Genomic DNA, 24,984 nt, shown 5'->3' with positions numbered 1-24,984 from the left:
TTTATGGATTACAATAAAGATGACTAATCTGCCTAGTTGTGTGGTTTCTTTTTATGTGGAAATGTGACAAGGCCCTGAGCTTGTGTCTTGTATATCCTGGCACCTGTTTACTTGGGAAAATGTGTTGGGTCCTACCAGTTCTCTAGGGTGCAGGTAAGAGGGTCCTGGTTTCATTCAAAGGTGGGTAATACTTAGGGCATGTATGGAATTTAGGTGAAAGACTAATCTGTGGTTGGCCACTAGACATGAGATCTGGGTTATTGATAGCCCAAGCCTTAGCTTCAGTTTGCAAGCTGACGTTACCAAATACATGATTGGACATAAATGGTAAAATCCCACTGCTAAGCTAGCTAAGCCTCTACTGCCATTGTTCCAAGTGGGGTACTTCAGCCTGAGAAAATGGTCATCCTGCCTATGATGTGAGGCTGAGTCACAATGGAAATCTTGTCAGGCTCCTGTACTGCCATCATTATAGGGTAGTCCAGGCCTTGAAGAATGGGGACTAGCAGGGAACCATCTAGAAGGTAGAGTCTAGATCCTGGGTGGGGCTGTGTGAACATGTGGGGAAGGGGACTAATATCCTCATGCCCATTTGTTTGAGGTGTGGAGATGATCTGAAGCAGGCTTCAGGCTCTGAGCTGCCAGCAATCACAGAGCCTGATGTGGGACTTGAACTCCCAGAGCTGTGAGATCATGACCTGAGCTGAAGTCAGCTGCTCAACTGAATGAGCCATCCAGGTGCCCCCTCTTGCCCACTTAGAAGCCATCAAGGTCATGTTTAAAGAGATTGGGTGATTGGATTATAACCCGACTGCTTCACTCCTTGTGAGGCCCTGCGGATAGAATTGGAGGTAGTCAACTTTGATTATGGAGAAGAATCTGAGCTTGCTGGGTTTATTTTTAAGGGAGTACAACTCCAAAGGTCATCTCTCGAACAAGTGTTAACTTGCAGTGCTTACGTGCATTTTGGCACGTATTCATCACAATTCTTGAAGTGTTTGTCTAAGCCGATTGCTTAAGCCCACAGCTAGGAAGCATACTTGCTGGGAGGGAGCCTGTATAACCAAAACTCCTCTTTGGTATCATTGCCACATCAGCAGTGTGTACAGCAGGTGCTTACTAAAATGAAGTGTTCTTTTCTCCACATCCAACCAGGGAATTCACTATTTAGTACAAATTCTCAGGATAGGGCTAGGTAACCTGCTGGGCAGGAAATAATTTGCACTTCCCTCCATGTCCAAAGTGTAGCTGCAGCAAAGCTGTTAGCAAGTTTTCTAGGCCCCATCCTTTCTGCCGGACGTTAGCTTGTAACCTCCCCGCCTGCAGGCTTTTTCCAAACAGTTAATGGCCTTTTTCTTCAAGTAGGCAGTCCTAGCATTTGTTGTCAAGACAGCCTCGGTTTGAATCCTAATACCGCCAATTTGCTGTTCTTGTTACTGGGGAAACAACCAATCTGCCTCAATTTTCTCATCCACCTACCTACCTCTTGAGATTGCAGACTCATAAAAGTACAATGAGCTTAAGTCTTGACTTCTACAGCAAACAACCTGGGGTACTGTATCCAATAAGTCTTGTTGGATGAATGGATAAAGTCTACCATCATTTATCTACTACTAAACCAGGCTTATTGCAGAACCAACCCTATCTTTTCAGGAGAGATTAAGGGATTAATAATTTGCCCAAGATCACCTAACTAGTAAAGAGCAGAACCAGGATTCAAACCTAACTCCAAAACCATAATGTTACATTACTAGCTTTGAACAAAGCAGTATTGTGATAGGCATAACATTATTTAATATTTCATGTGCCTCTGTAAAGTAGGTACTCTGTGCCAATTTTGCAGATGAGGAATTTGCCCGTTATACAGCCAGTGGCAGAACATGCATCTGAGCAAAGCAACTGACTGCAGAACCTATTCTCAACCTTTATTATATCATGCCTCAAAAAATAAACCACTTTTTGGTATTAAGCTAATGTAACCATTAAATTCTACAACTTCAGTTTCAGTTGTAATTAATTATATACCCATGTGTCAAATTTTACTCAGCATTGGAAAATAAAGTGGAAATGGGTAGTTTCTTCGGAAGGGAAGGTCCTTCGCCAACCATGCCTCCCTCTTACCCTCCCCCCTCTTTCTTATATCTTTGTGTAGGTCTTTCCCTCTAATGGATGGGACCCACATCTTAATGATAGTACCTGACATTTGAGGAGGATTTGCTATGCCCTAAGCACTTTTTTAAACCGTACAAGAGGGGTGCCTGGGTGGCTTAGTCGGTTGAGCGTCCGACTTTCGCTTGGGTCATGATCTCGTGGTTCATGGGTTCGAGCCCCGCGTCGGGCTCTGTGCTGACTGCCAGCTCAGAGCCTGGAGCCTGTTTCAGTCTGTGACTCCCTCTCTCTCTGACCCTCCCCTGCTCACGCTGTCTCTCTCTCTCTCTCCTAGAAATAAATAAAAACATTAAAAAATAAAATAAAATAAAATAAACCGTACAAGAGCCCTAGGCAATGCAGGGAATTTTATTAAATTCATGTTATAGAAAAGACAATTAAGACCAAGGTTCTATCGGGGCACCTGGGTGGCTCAGTTGGTTAAGCACCCAACTTCAGCTCAGGTCATGACCTCATGGTGGTTCGTGGGTAAAGCCCTGTGTTGGGCTCTGTGCTGACAGCCAGCTCAGAGCCTGGAGCCTGCTTCAGATTCTGTGTCTCCCTCTCTTTCTGACCCTCCCCTGCTCACGCTGCCTCTCTCTGTCTCAGAAATAAAACATTTTAAAAATTTAAAAAAAAGAATCAGCTGAGGATTATTTTTTTGTCTCTTTTTGAGAGAGAGAACGCACGCCATGCCAGAGAGAAAAAACAGTGAATAAGAAGCAGACTCTGCGCTGTCAGCATGAACCCTGAGGCGGTGCTGGAACCCACAAACTGTGGGATCATGACCTGAGCCAAAGTCAGGCAGTCACCGACTGAGCCACCCTGGTGCCGCTCTTATTCTCCCTTTAGAAAAATGAATATCTTTTTCTGATTCCATCTTACCTTCTTTGTTGGCTGACTGGCTATATCTTTGTTTTATTATTTTTGTGGTTGCTTTAGAGTTTATAGTATACATCTTTAGCTTACCAGATTCTATATTCAATTGATATATCAATTCATTCACTTATGATAGTATATCAATTATTCACTTATGATAGTAAAAGAACTATACTTTGTCACCCTACAATCTTTGTTATCATTGTCCTGTATATCACTTTTATGTATGTTATAAAACCCACAATACACTTTTTGGGGTCTAAACAGGCAATTATTGGGACGCCTGGGTGGCTCAGTCGGTTGAGCATCTGGCTTCAGCTCAGGTCATGGTCTCGCGGTTCGTGGGTTCGAGCCCCACGTCGGACTCTACTGATGGCTCGGAGCCTGGAGCCTGTTTCAGATTCTGTGTCTCCCTCTCTCTGCCCCTCCCCAACTCACGCTCTGTCTGTTTCTCAAAAATGATAAATGCTAAGGGGCGCCTGGGTGGCTTAGTCAGTTAAGCGTCCAACTTTCGCTTAGGTCATGATCTCGCGGTTCGTGGGTTTGAGCCCCGCGTCAGGATCTGTGCTGACTGCCAGCTCAGAGCCTGGAGCCTATTTCAGAGTCTGTATCTCCCTCTCTCTCTGACCTTCCCCTGCTCACGCTGTCTCTCTCTCTCTCTCCTAGAAATAAATAGTTTTTTAAAAAATGATAAATGTTAAAAAAAATTTAAATAAACAGGCAATTATTTTTTAAACTTTTAAAATTTTATTTACTTTAAAAAAATTTTTTTAATGTTTTATTTATTTCTGAGAGACAGCATGAGCAGGGGAGGATCAGAGAGAGAGGGAGATAAAGAATCTGAAGCAGGCTCCAGGATCTGAGCTAGCTGTCAGCACAGAGCCCGACGCGGGGCTCAAACCCACAAGCCGTGATATCATGACTTGAGCTGAAGTTGGATGTCCAACTGACTGAGTCACCCAGCCGCCCTTTTTAAGTTTTTTTTTTTTTTTAATGTTTATGTTTATTTTTGAAGGAGAGAGAGAGAGAGACATAGAATCCAAAGCAGGCTCTAGGTTCTGTGCTGTCAGCACAGAGCCTGCCGCTGGCCTTGAACTCACAAGCTGAGAGATCATGACCTGAGCTGAAGCTGGACACTTAGCCAACTGAGCCACCCAGATGCCTCCATCTTTTTTAAAGTTTGGGAGTGCTTAGATGGCTCAGTTGGTTAAGTGTCTGACTTTAGCTCAGGTCATGACTGACAGTTTGTCAGTTTGAGCCCTGTGTCGGCTCTGTGCTGACAGCTCAGAGCCTGGGGCCTGCTTCAGATTCTGTGTCTCCCCCTCTCTCTTCCCCTACCCTGTTCATGCTCTCTCTCTTTCAAAATAAATAATCATTAAAAAAAATAAAGTTTTAAGAAAGAAAAAAATCTTTCAAAAATGGTGAAATAAGGTATTTTCCAGTGCTCTTCATTCCTTTGTGTACATGCAGATTCTCATCTGGTATCACTTTCCTTCTGCCCAGAGTTGTTTTTTTTTTTTTTTAAGTTTATTTATTTATTTTGAGACATTAACAACTAAACCACCCAGGCATCCCCAAAGGTGGTCTTTTAACAATTTTTTTTACAGTGGTTCTACTGGTGATGAATTCTTTCAGCTTTCGTATGTCTGAAAATACCTTACTTTGGCCTTCATTTTTGAAAAATGTTTTTGCTGGATATACCTTATGAGATACAATTTTACTGGAGTACTTTTTAAATTTTTGTTTAAAAAAACTTTTTTTTGGGGCGCCTGGGTGGCTTAGTCGGTTGGGCGTCCGACTTTCGCTTGGGTCATGATCTCGCGGTTCGTGGGTTTGGGCCCCGCGTCAGGCTCTGTGCTGGTTGCCAGCTCGGAGCCTGGAGCCTGTTTCAGAGTCTGTGACTCCCTCTCTCTCTGACCCTCCCCTGCTCACGCTGTCTCTCTCTCTCTCTCTCTCTCTCTCTCCTAGAAATAAATAAAAAAAAAAAAAAACTTTTTTTTAATTTAAAGTTCATCTATTTATTTTGAGAGAGATGGAGGGGAGAGAGCCAAGGAGGGCAGAGAGAGAGAGAATCCCAAGCAGGGCTCAACTTGGGGGGGGTTTGCTTAAGGGAGGTGCTTGGCAGGGGGGGCCTCAATGGGGGTCTTGAACCCACAAACTGAGATCATGACCTAAACCTATACCAAGAGTTAGACCCTTAACAGACTGAGCCATCCAGGCACCCCTGCTAGAGTGCTTTAGAGATGTTGCTCCATTGTCCTCTTACTTGCATTGTATCTTTGTCTTTGTTCTTCTGTCCGTAACATGTTACATTATATCCTTGCCCCATTTCTTTGTATATAATAGGTCTTCTTTTCTGACTGCTTTTAAGATTTTCTATCATCGGTTTTAAGCAATTTGATTTTAATGGATCTTGTTTCTTGTGCTTGGAATTACTTGAGCTTCTTGGATTTTGTGTTGGTACAGTTCTTCAGAGAAATAGAACCGACAGGATGTATGTGTGTAAATGGATAGATAGAGATTTATTTTAAAGAACTGGCATAGGTAGTTGTGGGGGCTGCCAAGTCTGAAATCTGTAGGGCACTTTGGCAGGCTAGAAATTCCAGCAAGAGCTGGTATTGCAGTCCTGAGCCTACATGCAGTCTCGGCAGATTGGATGAAGCACACCCACATTATAGGAGGTAATCTGCTTTCTTTAAGGTCTACTGATTAAAAAGTTATCTTGGGCACTCTGTGCTTAAGCATGGGACTTTGGCTCAGTGGACTTTGGCTCAGGTCACGATCTCACAGTTCGTGAGTTCGAGCCCCGAGTTAGGCTCTGTGTAGACAGCTCCAAGCCTGGAGCCTGCTTCAGATTCTGTGTGTCTCCCTCTGCTCATGCTCTGTCTGTCTGTCTCTCAATAATAAATAAACATTTAAAAAAATTTTTTTAAGTTATCTTAAAAATACCATCACAACATCATCTAGATGCGTTTAACCAAACAGCTGAGCATCATATCCTATCCAAGTTGACATAAAACTAACTATCACAGGGCACTCAGTTGGAGGCTGAGTTGATTAAGCCTCCAACTCTTAATTTTGGCTCATATCATGATCTCACAGTCCATGAGACTGAGTCCCACATCAGACTCTGCACTGAAAGCGCAGAGCCTGCTTGGGATTCTCTCTCTCCCTCTCTCTTTCTCTGCTCCCCCCTCATGTGCTCACTCTCTCTAAATAAATATTCTTTTTAAAAACATTTTTTTAATGTTTATTTATTTTTGAGAGAGACAGAGTGCAAGGTTGGGAGAGGCAGAGAGAGAGGGAGACACAGAATCTGAAGCAGGTTCTGGGCTCTGAGAGCACAGAGCCTCTGTCAGCACAGAGCCCGACATGGGGATCGAGCTCATGAACTGTGAGATTATGACCTGAGCCAAAGTCAGATGCTCAACCAACTGAGCCACCCAGGCACCCTACAAAATAAATAAACATTTAAAAAAATAACGATCACAAATCTGCAGGTTTATAGTTTGAACATTTTAAGCTGTCATTTCTTCATATATTTTCTGTTCCCAGATCCTTCCTGTATATTTGGCCACTTAAAGTTATTCCATACCTCATGAATGCTATTTTTGATTTTTTAAATTAAAAATGTAATTTTTTAATGTTTATTTTGAGACAGAGACAGAGCACAAGCAGTGGAAGGGCAGAGAGAGAGGGAGACACAGAATCTGAAGCAGGCTCTGGGCTCCGTGCTGTCAGCACAGAGCTCAACGCAGGGATTGAACTCAAGAGCGGTGAAATCATGATCTGAGCTGACGTCGGATGCTTAACCGACTAAGCCACCCAGGCGCCCCAATACTCTATTTTTTAATTTACATACAAGTTAATTAGCATATGGTGCAACAACAATTTCAGGAGTAGATTCCTAATGCCCCTGACCCATTTAGCCCATCCCCCCTCCCACAACCCCTCCAATAACCCTCTGTTTGTTTTCTATATTTAAGACTCTCTTATGTGTTGTCCCCCTCCCTGTTTTTATACTCTTTTTGCTTCCCTTACCTTATGTTAATCTGTTTTGTATCTTAAAGTCCTCAAGTGATATTTGTCTTTCTCTGACTGACTAATTTCGCTAAGCATAATACCCTCTAGTTCCATCCACATAGTTGCAAATGGCAAGATTTCATTCTCTTTGATTGCCGAGTAATACTCCACTGTGTATATACACCGCATCTTCTTTATCCTTTCATCCATCGATGGACATTTGGGCTCTTTCCATACTTCGGCTATTGTCGATAGTGCTGCTATAAACATTGGGGTGCATGTGCCCCTTTGAAACAACATACACCTGTATCCCTTGGATAAAAACTTAGTAGTGCAATTGCTGGGTTATAGGGTAGTTCTATTTTTAATTTTTTGAGGAACCTCCATACTATTTTTGAGTGGCTGCACCAGTTTGCATTCTCATATTTTCAATTTTTTTTAATTCTTTTTTCTCTGTGTTTCATTTTAGATAGTTTCTATTGCTATGCCCTGAAGTGTACTAATCATTGTTTCTACGGTATCTAATCTGTTCTTAATTGCATCTAGTGTATTTGCAATCTTACATATTGTCAAGGAATTCACTTTGGGTCTTTTTATATCTTCCATATCTCTATTTAACTTTTATGCATATGGAATAGAGTTATAATAACTTTCAATGTCCTTCACTTCTATCATTCAAGCCAGTTCTGGGCCAGTTCAATGGATCATTCTTATTATGGTTTGTGTCCAATAAATAAAATAATGATAGAATGTGAAAAATAATTAAAATTAATATTTGGGTTCAGAATAGGAAAAGATAAGTGGGGTCAAGGAAGTCTTCACAGAGATGGGGCCTGAACTGAGCCTTAAGTTCTATCAAGAGCTCAGCAAGGCAGGAAGAAGGACACTTGGTAGGGGAAACAGTTTCGATAAAGGTGAGAAGGTAGAATGAACACGGGCACCTTCAGAGCACAGTGAAGAGGCTAAGGAGAGAATGAGAAGTCAACCGCTTGGGGCAATTGCTGCCTGGTGCTCCAAGTACAGCATCAAAGAAATACCTGAGTCTTTAAAGATTTGTACGCAGGGCAAGTTCTCAGAGCCATGACTTAGACTAATGGGGATCTAAGTGCAACAAAATGGAGGGAAAGGGATGTCAGGCAGGAGCAGAGGCCAGGAGGGTGGTGCTTTAGACCAGAGGGGCAGAAACAGAAACATGAAGAGAAGAGGGAAGAATCAGAAAAGAAGTTAAGGATTGAATCTTTACTTCTCAGAGAACCTTCATCTTGACTGTGAGAATGAAGTTGCAGGGAGAGGCTAGATTCCTACGAAGCATGCTTTATTTAGGTGTGGGGTCTCCTGGGAAAAGATAGAGAGCTGAAACGTAGGATGGAGTTCAGAACTAGACCAAATGCACTGCCCTCTCAGTTAAAAGATGATGGCTCCAACCTGAACAAGAGCTCTGGTCCCCTTCTACCACTTGTGTGCTGACCCCAGAGAACTTGCCTCACCTTTGAACCTCATTTTTCTCATTTTCCAACTACCATGAGGTTTTGTAAGGAACAAATGAGCTCAGAGACAAGGGTGAATGTGTTTTTGTAGTTAAAGAAGTAAAGAGGTTTGCAAAATGGGTGATAATAATCTTTTTTTATAATTACATTAAGCCATGTGAATGAGTAAGACCTTGGAAGAAGACAGCAGAGAGAGGTCAAACATCCAAGGTTAAAACTTGGAGAAATTGCACAGCATATCATCTAAAAGAGGCATCCATGATGGAGGCAGAGGTAAACTTGGAGAGGTAAGAGACCCTGAAGATGGGGAGCACTTTGGGGCGGGCTCTGCATAGTAGGAGAAATTCAGCTGGTAAATACTCACCAGAAGCATCCATCTAGAGTTCAGGTATGACTGAATGACCCTCAGTCAGAATCAACATAACGTGGAGAAAATAGCCTTCTGCAGAGGTCCTTGCCCTAACCTCAGACACCCTCCAGACACAATCAAATGGCCTGAGAGGTCACCTCAGGGAACATCTGGAGCCCAGAACTGTTTGTATCCATCCTGAAGGAGGAGTGTATTAACAAGAAAGCATAGTCAGCTTGGTGCCTATTTTCCATGTCTGGCTCCCAACCCCAATTCACAGCCTCATCTTCTTTCTTACCTGGTCTCCCTCACTTCCCTTGCCCCCCTTCCGCCCCCACTCTTGGTTTGCCCTTCTCGAAAGTCCATTCCCCATTTTGCTCTAAAACAAAACTCTGCTTATGTCACTCCCATGCTCAAATCCCTTCCCTAGTTCTTCCCTGCCTCAGGAGACAACCTGTACTCGTAAGATACACGAGACCCTCCATCATGACCCTAGCTCCCGGGTGTTCCCCGCTCACTCCCACAGGCACCCTCTGCTCCAGTCACACCTTGGCACTTTCCCACAACCACGCTACTCTCTCATCGCTCCCTGTCATCACCAGGGATGCGTCCTAGATGCTCTGCCCCCTGAGTCTTACCTTGGAAAGCCTTTTTTAAGCCCCCTGCTGAGCCAGATGCCCCTGTGCCCACCCGTGTCATGGCCCTGTGTAGTTGTTGACGGTCTGATTTCTTCTCATCTTTCTCCGACGGAGACCCTTTTGAAAGCAGTATCAGTATCTTCTCCGTTCAGCCCCTGCCCCACAAGATCTTCCCAAACACACCCCGGTTTCAAGTAGTCTCTGGTTGTCAGCCCACTGGTCTGGATTTGGAACGTCCAAAATAACACACCCACTGCACCCGGGCCAGGGCGGAGAGAGCCCGGTCAGGAGCGCTCAAGCCCGAGCGCGCCACTTGCACTTCCCGGGGCGGCCGCCAGGGGCCGCCGGGCTCTTTGTTTTCCTTTCTGGCCCGGGGTCGGGGCCGGAGGCCTGCAGAGCGCATGCTCTGGGGCAGTTCGCGGCCGGGCAGGCGAGCGGAGGAGTTGCTTGTGGCGGACCTGCAGCGAGGTAGGTCGCGCCCGTCACGCGCGGAGGGTCGGGGCGGAGGGGCCGGGCGGAGGGCGGCACGCCGGACGGCCACAGCCGGAGCCCCGGCAGGCCGGGGCCGTTGCCCGCGCGCTCGTGTCGGCGGCGCCGGCCCCACGTGAAGCCGGGCGGCAGGAAAGGCGCGGGAGCAGGCGCGCGGGTCCCCGGCCCCGCGGGGCGCCCTGGAGCCGGCCCGGCCCCGCCTGGCTCGAGCGAGGGCCGCGCGGCCCCTCTGCCGCCGCGCCTCTCTCGCCCGGCCCGCGGCGCCCGCGCGGGCGGGAGATTCAAACGGCCCGAGCGCGGCCGGCCGAGTGCGCGCGGCCGCCGTGACCCCGCAGGGCGCGGACCCGCAGCCCCGGCTGCGCTTCCGGAGAGGGGAAAGTGGTTTTGTCCAGCGTTCGAATGTCCGGAGGATGCGATTGGCAGAGCGGGGCGGGGGTGGCGGTGGGGGGGACCCTGCCCCGAGAGAGCGTGTGCCTTAGGGGCGCGAGGTGTAGGCTGGTGAGGGTCTTCTGCAGGACGAGAAGTCTCACCGTCAACAGGCACCAAGCGGAAGACTGTTGATCCTTGGAGAGGTGTGCCGTGAACCCCGCAGCAACTCCGCTGTCACCAGGTTTTTACTGGCTGTCCACTTCGGGCCGCGCTGGCGGGGCTCGGGAACAATGGTGAGAAGGGCCCCTCGTGGCCTTTACAGGGCCCCTGGTCTCCTTGGGGAGACCCCTATGGGGGCCTCGGCTAAGGTCCACTGTGTCACCCACATATGTCCGTGGACCCAGCGGCGCCGCCGCCGGCAAGTCGTTCATTCATCAGATAGTGATTGAGGTGCTCCAAGCGAGTGTAACCTGTGTGCCCTGGCAGGGATTGAGTGTACGGAGTGGTGCGGAAACTCTTGAGGGGGGTCGCCCAACCCTGCCCGGTAGGGTCCCGATGCCTTTCCGGGTGAGGCGACTCTTGAACGGGGTTTTCAAGCGCGGTGGAGTTATTCCGCTCACTGAGGTGGAGGGGTCAGTGCCAGCCAGCCAGGGGCGTGCAGAGGCACGAAGGTGAAGGTGAGTGTTGGGGTCAGGAATACCATAGCTGTTTCTTTTTTTTTTTTTTTTTAATGTTTTATTTATTTCTAGGAGAGAGAGAGACAGCATGAGCAGGGGAGGGTCAGAGAGAGAGGGAGACACAGACTGAAACAGGCTCCAGGCTCCGAGCTGGCAGTCAGCACAGAGCCCGACGCGGGGCTCGAACCCACGAACCGCGAGATCATGACCTAAGCGAAAGTCGGACGCTTAACCGACTAAGCCACCCAGGCGCCCCTACCATAGCTGTTTCAGTGTGGGGTATAACGAAAGGAGTAAGAAGATAACACAGGAAGGGCTGGGTATTGAGAGGTCTGGCTGCAAGGTAGAGGAGGAGAGAGTGGAGGAGGCAGGGAGGGGGCCACCCAAGAAGGGCATCACAGTGGAGTCTGGGAAGATGGAATTAGGAGTTCACCATGCTTTTGTTGCAAGACATCCCTAGAGCAGGAATACTGTTCAGCTTTGCAGTGTATGGGTTAGGTGGCCCTTGGGCCACCCACCCAATCTCCCTGGGCATTAGTTTCCTTATCTGTAAAATGAAGGTAAGAGGCATGTGGTGAGAATTGCTTACATCCTGTATTTTTCATAAAGCAGTGATTCTAACATCTGGTGACGGTGAGTCCCTCTTTCCCCAAGGTGCCTCTGTATGCAAGGGGGCTTCTCTGGTGAGGAACTGGGGTGAAGTGTCCCAGCTCTGTGGCGGGCAGGTAGCAGGAGCTCAGCAAGTGTTTGTTGACAGGTGAGACTCTCCTCTCCTTTTCCTCGTGGGGACCTTTCTTACAAAGAGGTTCTTAAGCTCCTGAGCCTGGCAGGCGAGTGAGGAAGTAGGGGCGTAGTGGCAGGGACAGCTGCTGTGGTCAGAGAGGGCTCTGTCTTTCTTTGCAGAAACCAGGCTGTGGAGGGGTCAGAGAAGGTCACAGCGGGAACACCAGGCCCCTGGTGGACCGTCTGGTCTGGTCTGCCTTCATTCACCACCTGAGGAAACTGAAGGGTAGGGAGAAGGGAGAGGGACGTTCCAGCGCTGGTGGGGAGTGGTCAGGAGACCTGGGATCTCACGGGACCTGTGTGGCCTGGGGCGCAGCTTTCTTATCTGTAAAATCTCAGGGGGATCACCCTTACCTCAGAGGGCAGATGTGAGCATTCCAGGCATCAGAGGTGCCTGTTGGTGGAAGTTGACCCTATGTCTGACCTTACTTATTTGTGACTGTGTCTCACTCTACCCTCCTGACTGTAAGCTCCTGAGGATGGAAGCTGTGAGGGGGTGGGGACCAAAAATTGCTACTTATTCTTAGTCCAGACACTAACTGTGTGATTAAGAAAACACACCCAGAGCAGTTAGAGAGGCAGTCCATACAAAGAACTGATTTGTGTAGTAGAGGATGTGAAGGACTCCACCTTTAAAAATATACTTGTTTATTTATTTAATTTTATTTATTTATTTATAGTTTGTTTGCTTATTTCTTTAAGCTCTAGGCCCAATGTGGGGCTCAAACTCATGACCCCGAGATCAAGAATCGCATGCTCTTCACACTAAGCCAGACAGGTGCCCCCAGGGCTATACCTTTTACTTTTATTTATTTAATTTAATTTAATTTTTTAATGTTTATTTATTTTTGAGAGACAGAGAGATATATAGAATGTGAGCGGGGGAGGGGCAGAGAGTGAGCGAGAGTGAGAGCGAGAGAGAGACACACACACACAGAATCTAAAAGGTCTCCAGGCTCCAAGCTGTCAGCACAGATGTGATGCAGGGTGTGAGCTCAGGAGCCGTGAGATCATGACCTGAGCCCAACCAACTGAGCCACCACACCCAGGCGCTCCACCTTTTAGAAGGTGCCCTCCCATCCCCTGCCCTGCTTCTGGGATTGCTCACAACAGCATTCTGCTATAGCTAGAGTCCTTCATCTGAGAGACAAAGATTCTTAGGCTCAAAGAGAACCCAGGTCTGTCCTTCCTCACATTCTTCAGTGAGTGGCTTCAGCACCTACCTGGCCCACCCTCTCAGACCCAAGCTGCCTCTCTGATCTCACTATCCTGTCCCTCTTAGGTAGCTTCAGCCCTCACTTGTTTCTGGCCAAGCTCGTGGGGGGGATACTGGGAAGGCCTGCCTGGGCTGCCCTTGGCTGACCTGGTTTTTTGTTTGTTTTTTAATCAATCAGATATACGTGGATCCTATTCCTGGCTCTATTACTGACTGTAATTTAAGCAAGTAAATTTATTTCTCTGAGGCCCAGGTGCAGCAATTGAATTAGGAGTGAGAGTCCTTCTTCATCTTGTGAGAAGTAAAAGGTTGTTGGCATACAGAAGACAGGAGTGGCCAGTGCCCCAGTGGCTCATATCTTAAGGAGTAGGTTGGTATGATGGTCAGATAAATAAATTAGAGTAATTATGATCCAAAAGGCTGTCCCAGTTTCTCTGGAAGAGAATGGTTCCTTTGAGATGAGGGGAGGGATCAGAAAGGTTTACCAGTGGAGGTGACTTTGGGACTGAGCAGACATTCTTCTAGTAGGAAAAGGGGTGGGAAAGGCATAGAGATGCAAATGGATGGCAAGAACAGTAAGTAGTCTAAGTGTGGGAAGCATAAGGAGTATGTGACAGAAAAGGGATAGGCCAAAAGTTATGTCAGTACCAGACTCTGGAGCCTTTCGTACCAGGCTAAGAAATGTGGGCTTTATCTTCCAGGCAGAGGGAGCCACTGGGGAGTCTGAGCAAAGAAGCAACTTGTTTCAGGTTTGAGGTTTAGGAAGATCATGAATGACTTCTGGAATGGGATGGGGTAGGTATCAGGAAAACCAGAGCCAAGTTGCCATCTTTTCTTGGGGAGAAGGTAGGAGAGACAGCCCCAGGCAAGCTGAGAGAAAGGGGAGCATGGGAAGGAAGTTGGCAAGGGCAGCAGCTTTGGAGTCTAACCAACTTGGTTGAGACCTTCACTTCCTCTTCCAGTCTTGGGTGAGATACTTTACCTTTCTGAGCCTCAGCTTCTTCATCTGTAAAATAGGATCAATGTACATAGCTTGCAGTGAGATGCCTCAGAATTTTAGCCAAAACACAGGTGGCTGAGATGTTCACTGGGTTCCAACTTACAGTAACACATGTTTTTTGTCAGTGTCCCATGATACCAGCCGCCTTATATTTATTTTTCCGTCTCTGCTTCAAGCCTTGCCTACAGGTGAGTCCAGCATCAGCACTAGTATGCTGACATAATTGTCTTTCCTGTGCTTTCACTTCACTTCTTGTTGAGTACTTTTCCATCCTATTACATGGTCTCCTTCCCTGGCACAGCTAACCTCTACAGGTCATTCTGATCAACTGATGGGAGATTTGCCTTTAGCAGGATAGGGCCCTGGACACAGTGAACTGGCTGCCAGACTGGCCGGGGGTCTAGGTTGTCTACTTGAAACAAGGGATACCTGTTCTCTCCCACACCCCTTAGCCCACCCCGCTGTGCATACCTCACATCTCTCATTGGCTCCCAACAGCTTCAAACTTCTGGAAAACACCGGGCATAATGGTCTTTACACTCTTTCTTTCCTGTTTGTCCCCCATTGTTCTCTCTCTCACTAAATAGAAGTCTACCATCCCCCTAGTCGTTTTCTTTTACGATTTTATTTGTAAGTAATCTCTATACCCAATGTGGAGCTCAAACTCAGAAACCCCGGCTTCAGGAGTCGCACGCTGCGCTGACCGAGCCAGCCGGGCGCCCCAGACTGGCCTCCCAGTCACTTAAGCCAACGCCTGGGAGTCCCTGTGTTCTGCCGAGTTCAAAAGCGGGTTCTGGGGAGGCCTGCCTGGGATGCCCTGGATTTTTTTTTTAGGATGAAGGAGGTCATTCTGGATCTCTCCCTCTCCCTCACTGTGCACATCTAATCCACAAATCGAATCTGTCCCCTCAGTTGATCTGTTTTGTCTCCTTTTTCTCTATTACCTCAGACAGACAGACCAAATCAAGTCACCATCGTTTCTCATTTGGATGCCTGCAATAGCCTCCTCTTCCAGTCCATTCCATTTTCTTTACAGTAGCCAGAACAGCCATTTAAGAATGTAACTCTGATGAACACTTTCTTAAAACTTTTCTGTGTTCCCTACAAGGTCTTGCATGACCCAGCCCCTGCTCTCCTTGAGCCATCTGGCCAGTCACTCTCCAGCTGCATCTGCGCCGATTTCCCCACGTTTCCCAAACATCATGCCATTTAGCAGAGCACTTTTGTCATGGTCTCGCCCCACTGTCTGTCTCTCATATTTCAGGTCTTAGCTTAAATGTCACCCCCCTCCCCCGACAACCCTCTTCCCCTACCCCAAGTTATTTTATTTTTTTAGTGTGGTAACATATACACAAAATTTGCCATTTTAACCATTTTTAATCATATAGCTCAGAGTTAAGTATGCTCCCATTGGTGTGTCCCCCCGGTGATCTCTTATATCTCCTTGCTTATCTTTCACTCAGCACTGTCTGTAATGTTTCTTCTGTCCTACGGTGTAAGCTTCATGAGAACAGGGAGAGGCTAGCCCCCTTTTTCCTTGCTGTACCTGACCCAAAACCAAGCAGCGGTGATAGGCACTCAATGAATATTTGTGGAACAAATGGATAAACGCTGCTGTGTATTGAGTACTTACTGTGTGCTTGGCACTGAAAAGTCCGTTACAGACATTTCATTAAGTTTTGAGGGCAGCCCTGAGAAGTCATTGCATTCCTCTTGACAGATGAGGATACAGCTCAGAGAGGTCAAGGCTGCTGGCTAACCATGGTCACAAGAGCTGGGGTGAACAAGCCACAGCTCTGGCAGGTGAATCCAAGTCCGTCTAATCCCTGAGAATGTGCATTTTTAGCATGGTAAGAGGGGTCTCAAAGAGGTGGGTTGGAGAGGAGGAGTCCCACTCCAAGAGAATAAAAGTTGGGTAATGCCCAGAACTGCCACCTCATCAGAGTCAGAACGGGGCCAGTCACAACCTGTAGAAGCGACTCAGCCTGCAGAGGCTCAGCCTACACCAGCTGGGAGGATTCTAAATCTTTGGCTACTTCCTCATCTTCAGTCCTTTGTTCTGCCCCAGGATAGTTGGCAGAAAAGTACCAGAGGCCATTGGCCTTGTGTTCATTACTATGTGGTGGGGAGCTGGAGGGGTGATATTCTAGGACCTACTAGAAGAAAGTCATGGGGGGGACAGGGTGCTGGTTAGAGCCATAGCTGAGCCTCAGAAGGACTCTTGGAGTTCTCATTCCATTTTTATTTATTTATTATTATTATTTTTTTAATGTTTTATTTATTTCTAGGAGAGAGAGAGAGAGAGAGAACGTGAGCAGGGGAGGGTCAGAGAGTGAGGGAGTCACAGACTGAAACAGGCTCCAGGCTCTGAGCTGGCAGTCAGCACAGAGCCTGACGCGGGGCTCGAACCCACGAACTGCGAGATCATGACTTAAGCGAAAATCGGACGCTTAACCGACTAAGCCACCCAGGCGCCCCATCATTCCATTTTTAGTGTTGGGTAGAGTCTCATCCCTTATCTACAAAATGGAGGAGAGGTGGGTTAGATTAACTTAGAATTATGCTCAGACATTACCTGGGCAGGCCCTAAATGTTGTAATCCTGAGGATATTAGTTTTTTACATTTACAATATTAGCCCATTTAATCCTACATCACAAAGTTGTCGTGTCGGTACTATTATTATCCCTGTTTTATTTACTAAGGAAGAAACTGATTCGTGAATAGATTAAGTAATTTTGCCTAAGGTCAAGCAGCTAGAAAGTAGCTGAGCCCAGATTCTGGCCCTGAGACTCTTAACTGGCACAAGCTATACTGTTTCTACATCAGGATAGCTTTAAAGTGCCCTGACCCCTGCCAGAGGGTTTACAGTCCTGATTTTGGGAGCTCCAGGCTTAGACAATTTGACTGCTTTTCACAACCTTACAGACCAGGACTCAATAAAGGTTTATTTCCGGGGCTGGGTATGTGGAGGAAGGTGGCTTTGGACCCAGTTTGGGCTGGATTGGAATTGAGAGAGCTGGAGAGAATGTCTCTGTTCTCAGCAGCCTGGAGGAAGACAGGGAGACCTTTGCAGGGGGGCAGCAGCTAAAGGAGGGAGGGGTTTCCGGGCCTGAGGCTCATAGCTGCCCTGCATGGAGCCTTTCTCATAACTCGTAAGTGGCTTCCTTTCCCCTTTCTGTAACACCTGGTGAACATGTACACAGTGATTATTTCTTATCGGACTGTTGAGGAAGGCCACGTTCCTCGCAGGAATAGTACTTTTGGATCAAAGGGCACAAATAGTCTGGTTTGGTTTTATTTAAGGAGAATCGCGCTTTTTTGTGGGTGAGAGGGTCTGATAACAGTAGTATGTCACCAAAGTTGCTAGTGATTATCTCAAGGTTGAGAGAGAGCTATGAGAGAGATTTTGCTTGATGTCCTTAAATGTTTTAATTTTTTTATAATAAAATTTTAAAAATACATGTAATGTTCCTTGTTAGATATCTCAGGTAATATGGAAAGGTACAAAAAGAAAAAAATTATGTGTCTATAATCCCATTTTCAAGAGGTTACCATTGTTAATAATGAATGTACTTTTTTCTACACAGTTTTCTGCATGTGCTTTTACACGTGTATACATTTTTTATGGGCTGATGAACTGTTTTTTTCAGTCTACTTATATTATCTGATTCAATAAATAAATCTTTTGAAAGCATCACTTTTAATGGCTTCACACCATTCTATTATAAATATACCACATACTTTCCAGCCCCTACTGTTGAGCACATGGGTTGCTCCATTTTTCTTTTTAATTTTATGACAAATACAGTAGAGAATATTTATGGAGCTTAATCTTGGGATGTATCCATTATTCTGTTACGGTTCTTCTCAGATAAATTCTGAGAAGTGGAATGGCTGGAATTCCTCCTACCTTTTTTTAGGGTTGCCTCGTGAGAGCAGGTAAATGATTACCATTTCTGAAATGGAGTATTTGCCTGGGTTTTTCAGGAAAGGATGCCACCCAAGCGTATAGCTAAGAGAAGGTCACCTCCAGAAGATGCTCTCCCCAAAAGCAAGAAGGTGAAGGGTAAGTTGGCTTTGGCCTCTATCTCTGAATGGGTGACCTCTTGGACCCCCCGCCAGATTCTGGGACTGGGCTACTTCCTCCCTGACCTCTGGAGCTGAGGGACCTGGAAGCCCAAGGACCCCACTAGCTGGAGTCTCTTGTAGCCTACGAATTCCACCCTCTGGGACTCTTAAAGCAGCAGAGACTTCTCTGCAAGCACTCAGGTAGTACTGGGGGGTGGGGGGAAATGAGGCCCTAGGACTTTGCTCCAGGCAGTAATGCACTAGGGCTAGGACCGCTGACTTCCAGAAGTGGGTTCAAGTCCAGGCTCTGCCACTTTCTAGCCGTGTAGCTTTGGTCAAGTCACTTAACATTGCTGAGCCTGAATTACCCGATTCATACAATAGTTCAGCACCAACCACCCTGGGCCGTTAAGAGGAAAAAGAGATAAAGTCCTGGTAGCATTTGAGGAAGGTAGCTGTGGTTTCCTTTCCTGGGACCCTGGAGGGAGACAGTGAGGAGAGACATCCAACCCCAGTCTGGGAGGGGATAGTGTGGACCCACACTTAGACAGTGTCTGTCTTTTGCAGACCCTCGTAACCAGGCAGTGAGGGCCGTTGCCTCCCGTCGCGTTCCAGGTGCCCACGGGCCGAGCCCGCCTGACCAGAAAACCCGACCAGGTGGCTCCCTGCCCAGCGCACCTTCAGCGCAACCATAGCGACCCTGGCGGCTGTGGCCATGCCCCTGGAGGGAGGGTCTGGATGCCATTGGTTGTCCGGGGCCACGGGCGACTGTCATTGGCCAGCAGATGGCCCGTGCTGCCCACCGGTTGGCTTGTACCTTTTCATAAATGCCTGTCTTACGTCTTACTACTGCCCCTTCTCTTCCGCCGCCAGTTTGTTCCCAGATAGGAGCGGAAGGGTTGGGTGTGAATATGTGTAGGAGTTAGTCACAGCCCGAGGATGGAGGCTAGGAACGGTGCTCTGGCCCATGTAGGTTCCCTTGGTTTCAGTGCAGACTTTACTGTTTATTAGCTTTGTGACCCTGGGAAGGTTACTTAACTTTGAGTCTCTGTTTCCTTTCTTATAAAAAAAGGATCCAAATATGGAAGGTCTGTAGCATAATTTAGGGGACTACAAAGCAGTTTAACATCAGGAGAGTAAGCATTCAGGAAAGTGTAGACATTATCTGAAAGGATTATCTGAATCCTCATTGTTGGCACCGTGACTCCTAACCGAGAACTTGGTGCTATTCGGGAAAACTATCTGTATCGTCATTTTTCTCTTCTCCGCCAAAATTCATTTCACAGTATTGAGAGTCTTCTTGTTTCCATTTCCTCCCTCCTATTAATAACGTGCTCAGTTTTTAATTTTCGCAAAAACCCTGTGACATAGTTATTTTTACTATTTACATATTATAGGACGAGGAGACTTAGGCTTATTAGAAAAGTCATATTACCGGTCTATGGCAGAGCAGGGCCTTGAAACGAGGTTTTTGTGATCCCCAAGCCTGTGCAGTGGAGGAGTGACTCCCATCTCCTGTCATCCTGCACATTCAAGGGCTGTCTTCTTCACCCCCCAGTCTCACATAGGTCCCACAACACAGAATCAGGCATGGTGCTGACGCTGGGCCAGGGCGACGTGGGCCAGCTGGGGCTGGGCGAGAATGTGATGGAAAGGAAGAAGCCAGCCCTGGTGCCCATTACGGAGGACATTGTGCAGGCTGAGGCTGGGGGCATGCACACCGTGTGTCTAAGCAAAAGTGGCCAGGTAGGTTGGGGTGGGTGGCCCAGGACTGGACACGGCCTAGGCTTGGGGGCTTGGGGAAGGAGCTTGGAGCCACACAGGTCACTCTGTGGCAATGGTGCTGGCTAGCTGAGCAGGGAGTGGCCTAAACGGGAATGGACTGACGCCAGACCTTGCGTTAATGAGGGCATCTTGGCCACAGGTCTACTCCTTCGGCTGCAATGATGAGGGTGCCCTGGGAAGGGACACATCAGTAGAGGGCTCAGAGATGGTCCCCGGGAAAGTGGAACTACAAGAGAAAGTGGTACAGGTGTCAGCAGGAGACAGTCACACAGCAGCCCTCACCGAGGACGGCCGAGTTTTCCTCTGGGGCTCCTTCCGGGTAAGCCTGGGTCTGGAGGACTGCACGGGGGCTGGCTGGCTGTATTAACTGGTGAGGCCCCAGGGATAATCCATCTTCACCTCCCTCTTATATTTAATGGTGGGGAAATCAAAACCCAGAAGCAGAGCTTGGGCCCAGAACCAGGTCTCTTCATCCAGGCCTGTCTACATTTTCCTTGGGTCTACCTTATGAAGTGTGTATCTTGGGAAATGGTGGGTCAAGGCTGCCTTTAAGCTGAGGTTGATCCAGGAAGCTTGCTCTCCTCACACATCTCTCTCCTCCCCAGCCATCTCCTACATCTGTCAGGGGTTTTGGGGTGCATGGGAAGGATTGTCACATCTCAGAATTTTGGAGGCAAAGGAGTGCAGTTTAAACAGTAGAGTCAGCATTACAGTTGATTTGGTACTTTAGTATTTATTTTGAAATGTCAAAAATAAAGGACTCTGATAAGGTATTTCTTCATCAGGACTGTTTTTAAAAAATTTTTATGGAGAATTTCAGACACAAAAGTAATCAGAAAAACACATCGAACACCCATCTACTTGCCTCCACAGTCATCGATTTGTGGCCAAACTTGTTTCCTCTCTACTCCTCCCCCCACTCCTTTGTTATCTTAATGCAAATCACAAGCCACATATGATTTCTTTCATTAAGTATTTCGTTATTTGTCCCGGCTCCTGCCCACCTCTTCATCCCCATCTGGCACCAGTGTCCTTCACCAGACAGCTCTGTGGTTGCCTGCAAGCCTGGGCCTGGCTGGTAAGGGGCAGGCACGACTTCCTGGTAAGTGCTCTGCCCTGCCTTCCAGGACAATAATGGTGTGATTGGACTTTTGGAGCCCATGAAGAAGAGCATGGTGCCTGTGCAAGTGCAGCTGACAGTGCCGGTAGTGAAGGTGGCCTCAGGTAAGTCTGTGGGTACTCACTCTAGCCACAAGTTGGAGAAACTTTTTCCATGGATGGCCTGGCCTTGGGCCTTACAGACAATTCCTACATCCTCTGCCTTCCTCTCCCTCTCAGGAAATGACCACTTGGTGATGCTGACAGCTGATGGTGACCTCTACACTTTGGGCTGCGGAGAGCAGGGCCAGCTGGGCCGTGTGCCTGAATTATTTGCGAACCGTGGTGGCCGGCAGGGCCTTGGTAGGTGGCTTAGGTCCCTCTGGCGGGGCAACTTGGCAAGTCACCCCTTGATGAAGGTCAGAGGCAGGAGCAATTTCCTAATGGTCTTCAGGCTTGCATCAGATAGACCTTAACCTGGTAGTTAAGAACTCTGACTCTGGAGCCATACTACCCTGGATTTGAATTGTGGTTCTGCTACCAATTGGCTGTGGGACTCTGGACATAGTTTCCCCATCTCTAAACTGACTTCATTGGGTTTGGATGAAGTTAAATGAGTTAACATAGAAGAATGTTTGGCATGTGGTAAGTTCCAAGTAAATGTTAACCTCTTATGCTCTGGGAGACTAAGTGAGGCACTTGTACTCTCTTGGCTTCAGCTTCCTCTTCTGTTTAATTGGGAGAAGAGTGCCTACTTAGTCTTCCTCCAAAGGCTATAGTAATGGGGAAAACACACAGAGCAGAGAGAGAAGCTGTGTGTGTGTGTCTGCCACTGACCCTTGCCTCCTCTCTGCCTGCAGAACGACTCTTGGTCCCCAAGTGTGTGGTGCTGAAATCCAGAGGAAGCCGGGGTCATGTCAGATTCCAGGATGCCTTCTGTGGTGCCTACTTCACTTTTGCCATCTCCTCCGAGGGTCATGTATATGGATTTGGCCTCTCCAACTATCATCAGCTTGGTGAGTCCCAAGCCTAGTATCTAGCATACCCCAGAATGACTTGGGTTTGAATCCTGACTTCACTCATTGATTGCTCCCCCTCGATGGGGGGGGAGGAAGGTAGAGCCCCTCGAGCCATATTTTTGTCACTGTAAAGTAAAAGTATCCATATCTTGGTGTTTGTTGAGGGGGGGAGGTGGCCTCACTGTGTGAGGGAATGAAGAAGGACAGCTCCTTGGACAGCTTCACCCCTGACAGCTCTATCCTGGCCTTTTCCTCCCAGGAACCCCAGGCACAGAATCTTGCTTTGTACCCCAAAACTTGACATCCTTCAAGAACTCCACCAAGTCCTGGGTGGGCTTCTCTGGTGGACAACATCATACAGTCTGCATGGATTCAGAAGGTGGGACCTCTGGGTTGGCGGTGGAGTGACTTGGGCATAAGTCCAGTCAGATATGGAGGGCATGGTCCTTGGAATCTGGGCCTGGTCCATGGGTTGGATCACATTTGGGTCCATGAGGGCCACTCCCATCCCCCAGAGTCCTGATAGTCTTCCAGGTATGAATGAGTTCAGTGGGATTCTTTGGAGGCTCTACCAGGACTCCCCCAACACCGGAAGGTATACTGCAGACCTATTTACCGCCCTGGGTGTGGGGACCAGCTTCCACAGTTACGGGAACTCACCTGGCCTACCTGGAACATGACCTCTGCTACTCTTCACCTCTCCTCTCCTCCCACAGGAAAAGCATACAGCCTGGGTCGTGCTGAGTATGGTCGGCTGGGCCTTGGGGAGGGTGCTGAGGAGAAGAGCATACCCACCCTCATCTCCAGGCTCCCTGCTGTCTCCTCAGTAGCTTGCGGGGCCTCTGTGGGGTATGCTGTGACCAAGGATGGTGAGTGGAGCTGCCCACATTCGGTGTGGTTGGGATTTAGGGATCATGATTCTTACCAAACTCTGCTCATCAGGCTTTCATGTCCATCACTGAATAGAGCTGAGATGCAGAGAGCATCGTTTGTGATGACGTTGCTTTTCTCCTGACTGTCCGAAGCTCTGGCTTTGATGGACATAAAACGAGTAAACAAATTATTTTAATAAGGGTGATTTATTTTGTAGCATAGGAAAACAGTGAAGGGGGATATATCACTGAGGCCCTGATAGCCAGTAGGACTTGAATCCAGGTCTCCAGACTCCTAACTCAGGCTTCTCTTTACATTTTCCACCAGGGTGACCTCTTTATTTATAACCAGGGAGTTGTACTTAGAATTTTAATAGGAGAAAGAAGGCTTAGTCATTTGGGTCGTAGCAGGTACAGCAGAGGAGGGTGTGAACCAGGTGGCCACTAGAGCCTGAGGGGGACAGCGATGGGCACCTTGAGAAGGCTGCAGCTGATAGAAGCGCTTGACCTGGGATTATCTGGGAAGCATTCCTGAGGAAGTGGAGTTTGTACTACACCTTAAAGGTTCAGTCCTTTATGATAAGCAGTGGAAGGCATCCCAGGCACAGGAGCATCTAGAGCAGTCCCAAAGGTCCTTGGAATGGAGGTATATAGGTTTAGGGAGTGACTGGTCATGTAGGGCCTTGAATGCCATTCCTAGGAGTAGAGAGAAGTCTTTGGCAATGTGGTCTCTGGTTGACAAAGCTGTTTTTTAAATCCAAGATCTCCTTGGCTTCTCTCAGCTTCCCTAAACTCCTAGAGGCTGGGACATTGCTAGGCTGCTACAGGCCAAAGCCAAACTACGCCCTTGTGTTCCAGGCTTCTCACACTACAGAACGGTGGGGCTAGGAATCCTGGAGACAGCTGCCCCCATTTCTCTCCCTTGTAGGTCGTGTTTTTGCCTGGGGCATGGGCACCAACTACCAGCTGGGCACGGGGCAGGAAGAGGATGCCTGGAGCCCTGTGGAGATGACAGGCAAACAGCTGGAGAACCGTGTGGTCTTATCTGTGTCCAGTGGTGGCCAGCACACAGTCTTACTAGTCAAGGACAAGGAACAGAGCTGATGAAGCCTCTGCGGGCCTGGCTCCCGCCACCACCCACGCCCCACCCCCCCACCCCCCCATGGAACTGGGAGGTCTGACGACTACAGATTCCAGCAGGCCTCCCCCAGCCCCAAGTACTCTGTCATCTGCCTTTTTCCTATCAGCAGAACAGAATCCTTTTCTTCTTTTCTGTCCTCCTTTCCTGAGTCATCCTATAATCTACAGGATGAAACGGGGGGAATGGAAAAGGGGAGGGGGTTTTGGTAGCCGGAACATTGCTCACCCCAGAGCTATGTGGTTAGACCTTTCCCCCTCATCCCTACCTCCCATGGTCCTGGCTGACCCTGGTTTTGCCTGCCAAAAACCAAAAATTCCTCCCCTGGGGATTTGGTGCCCGCATTCTGAGAAGTTGGGGGGCCCATCAAGCCCTGCTGTAGCCATGTGCCACCCTCTGTCCTTCACAGTCCACAGGCAGACAAATGGTATCGTGGTCAGACCCAGCTGTCATGGACCTATGCCTGGGGGAAACTGGAGACTGGGCAGGGCTTGCCCAGCCATGGGCAACACCGTGCCAAATATTTGGCCCTCAACAGATGTCCACGGAGAAGAACGATGATCCTCCACTTGGTCAAGAAAAAAGCCAATCAGCCTTTTTCCCAGAAGCACAAAGCATTCTGCCCTTCAGGCACTGCCTGAGAATCCGCCCATCCCACATGCCTTACCTGCAGCCGAGGGCCTGAAATCTGGAAAGGAAGCTACATCTGCAGGGCAGTACATGGGGGGAATGGGGAAGGAGAGTTTTATAACCAAACTTAAAGCAATACTGAGAGTGAAGGGGGGGAGGGGAAGAGGGGCAGAGGCTGGTGCCCAGAGGGAAGCAGCAGCTTGTATAGTGGCTGAGAAAATAGAAAACAGTTTGTTTTTTTTAAATGTAAAGTATTTTGGAGGGGAGAGTGAACTCTTTTAACACTTTGAATAAATTTAGAGTTTTATAAAACAA

At 47.9% G+C, this 24,984-nt stretch overlaps 1 protein-coding gene across 3 annotated transcripts; it reads left to right on the top strand.

The window, feature by feature from the left end:
- The first annotated feature begins 482 nt into the window (after positions 1-482).
- RCC1 (regulator of chromosome condensation 1) lies at positions 483-24,984 on the top strand. 3 transcript variants are annotated; one of them, XM_039233848.1, is made up of 12 exons: positions 483-524; positions 8,691-8,824; positions 18,047-18,125; positions 18,695-18,784; positions 19,686-19,873; positions 20,052-20,231; positions 21,040-21,136; positions 21,251-21,373; positions 21,871-22,026; positions 22,289-22,408; positions 22,746-22,898; positions 23,830-24,984. In XM_039233848.1, the coding sequence occupies exons 3-12, from the start codon at positions 18,053-18,055 to the stop codon at positions 24,003-24,005; spliced, it is 1,356 nt and encodes a 451-aa protein (XP_039089779.1). In that variant the 5' UTR covers positions 483-524; positions 8,691-8,824; positions 18,047-18,052; the 3' UTR covers positions 24,006-24,984. The 3 variants fall into 3 exon arrangements, with proteins under 3 accessions (XP_039089779.1, XP_039089772.1, XP_039089787.1); XM_039233841.1 differs by lacking the exons at positions 483-524; positions 8,691-8,824 and adding an exon at positions 9,913-9,992; XM_039233856.1 differs by lacking the exons at positions 483-524; positions 8,691-8,824; positions 18,695-18,784 and adding an exon at positions 9,913-9,992.

This window comes from Hyaena hyaena, unplaced genomic scaffold (assembly GCF_003009895.1).
Source record: "Hyaena hyaena isolate Hyena2069 unplaced genomic scaffold, ASM300989v1 scaffold_3, whole genome shotgun sequence".
NCBI classification, from domain to species: Eukaryota; Metazoa; Chordata; class Mammalia; order Carnivora; family Hyaenidae; genus Hyaena; species Hyaena hyaena.
This window is presented reverse-complemented; position numbering and strand designations above follow the sequence as displayed.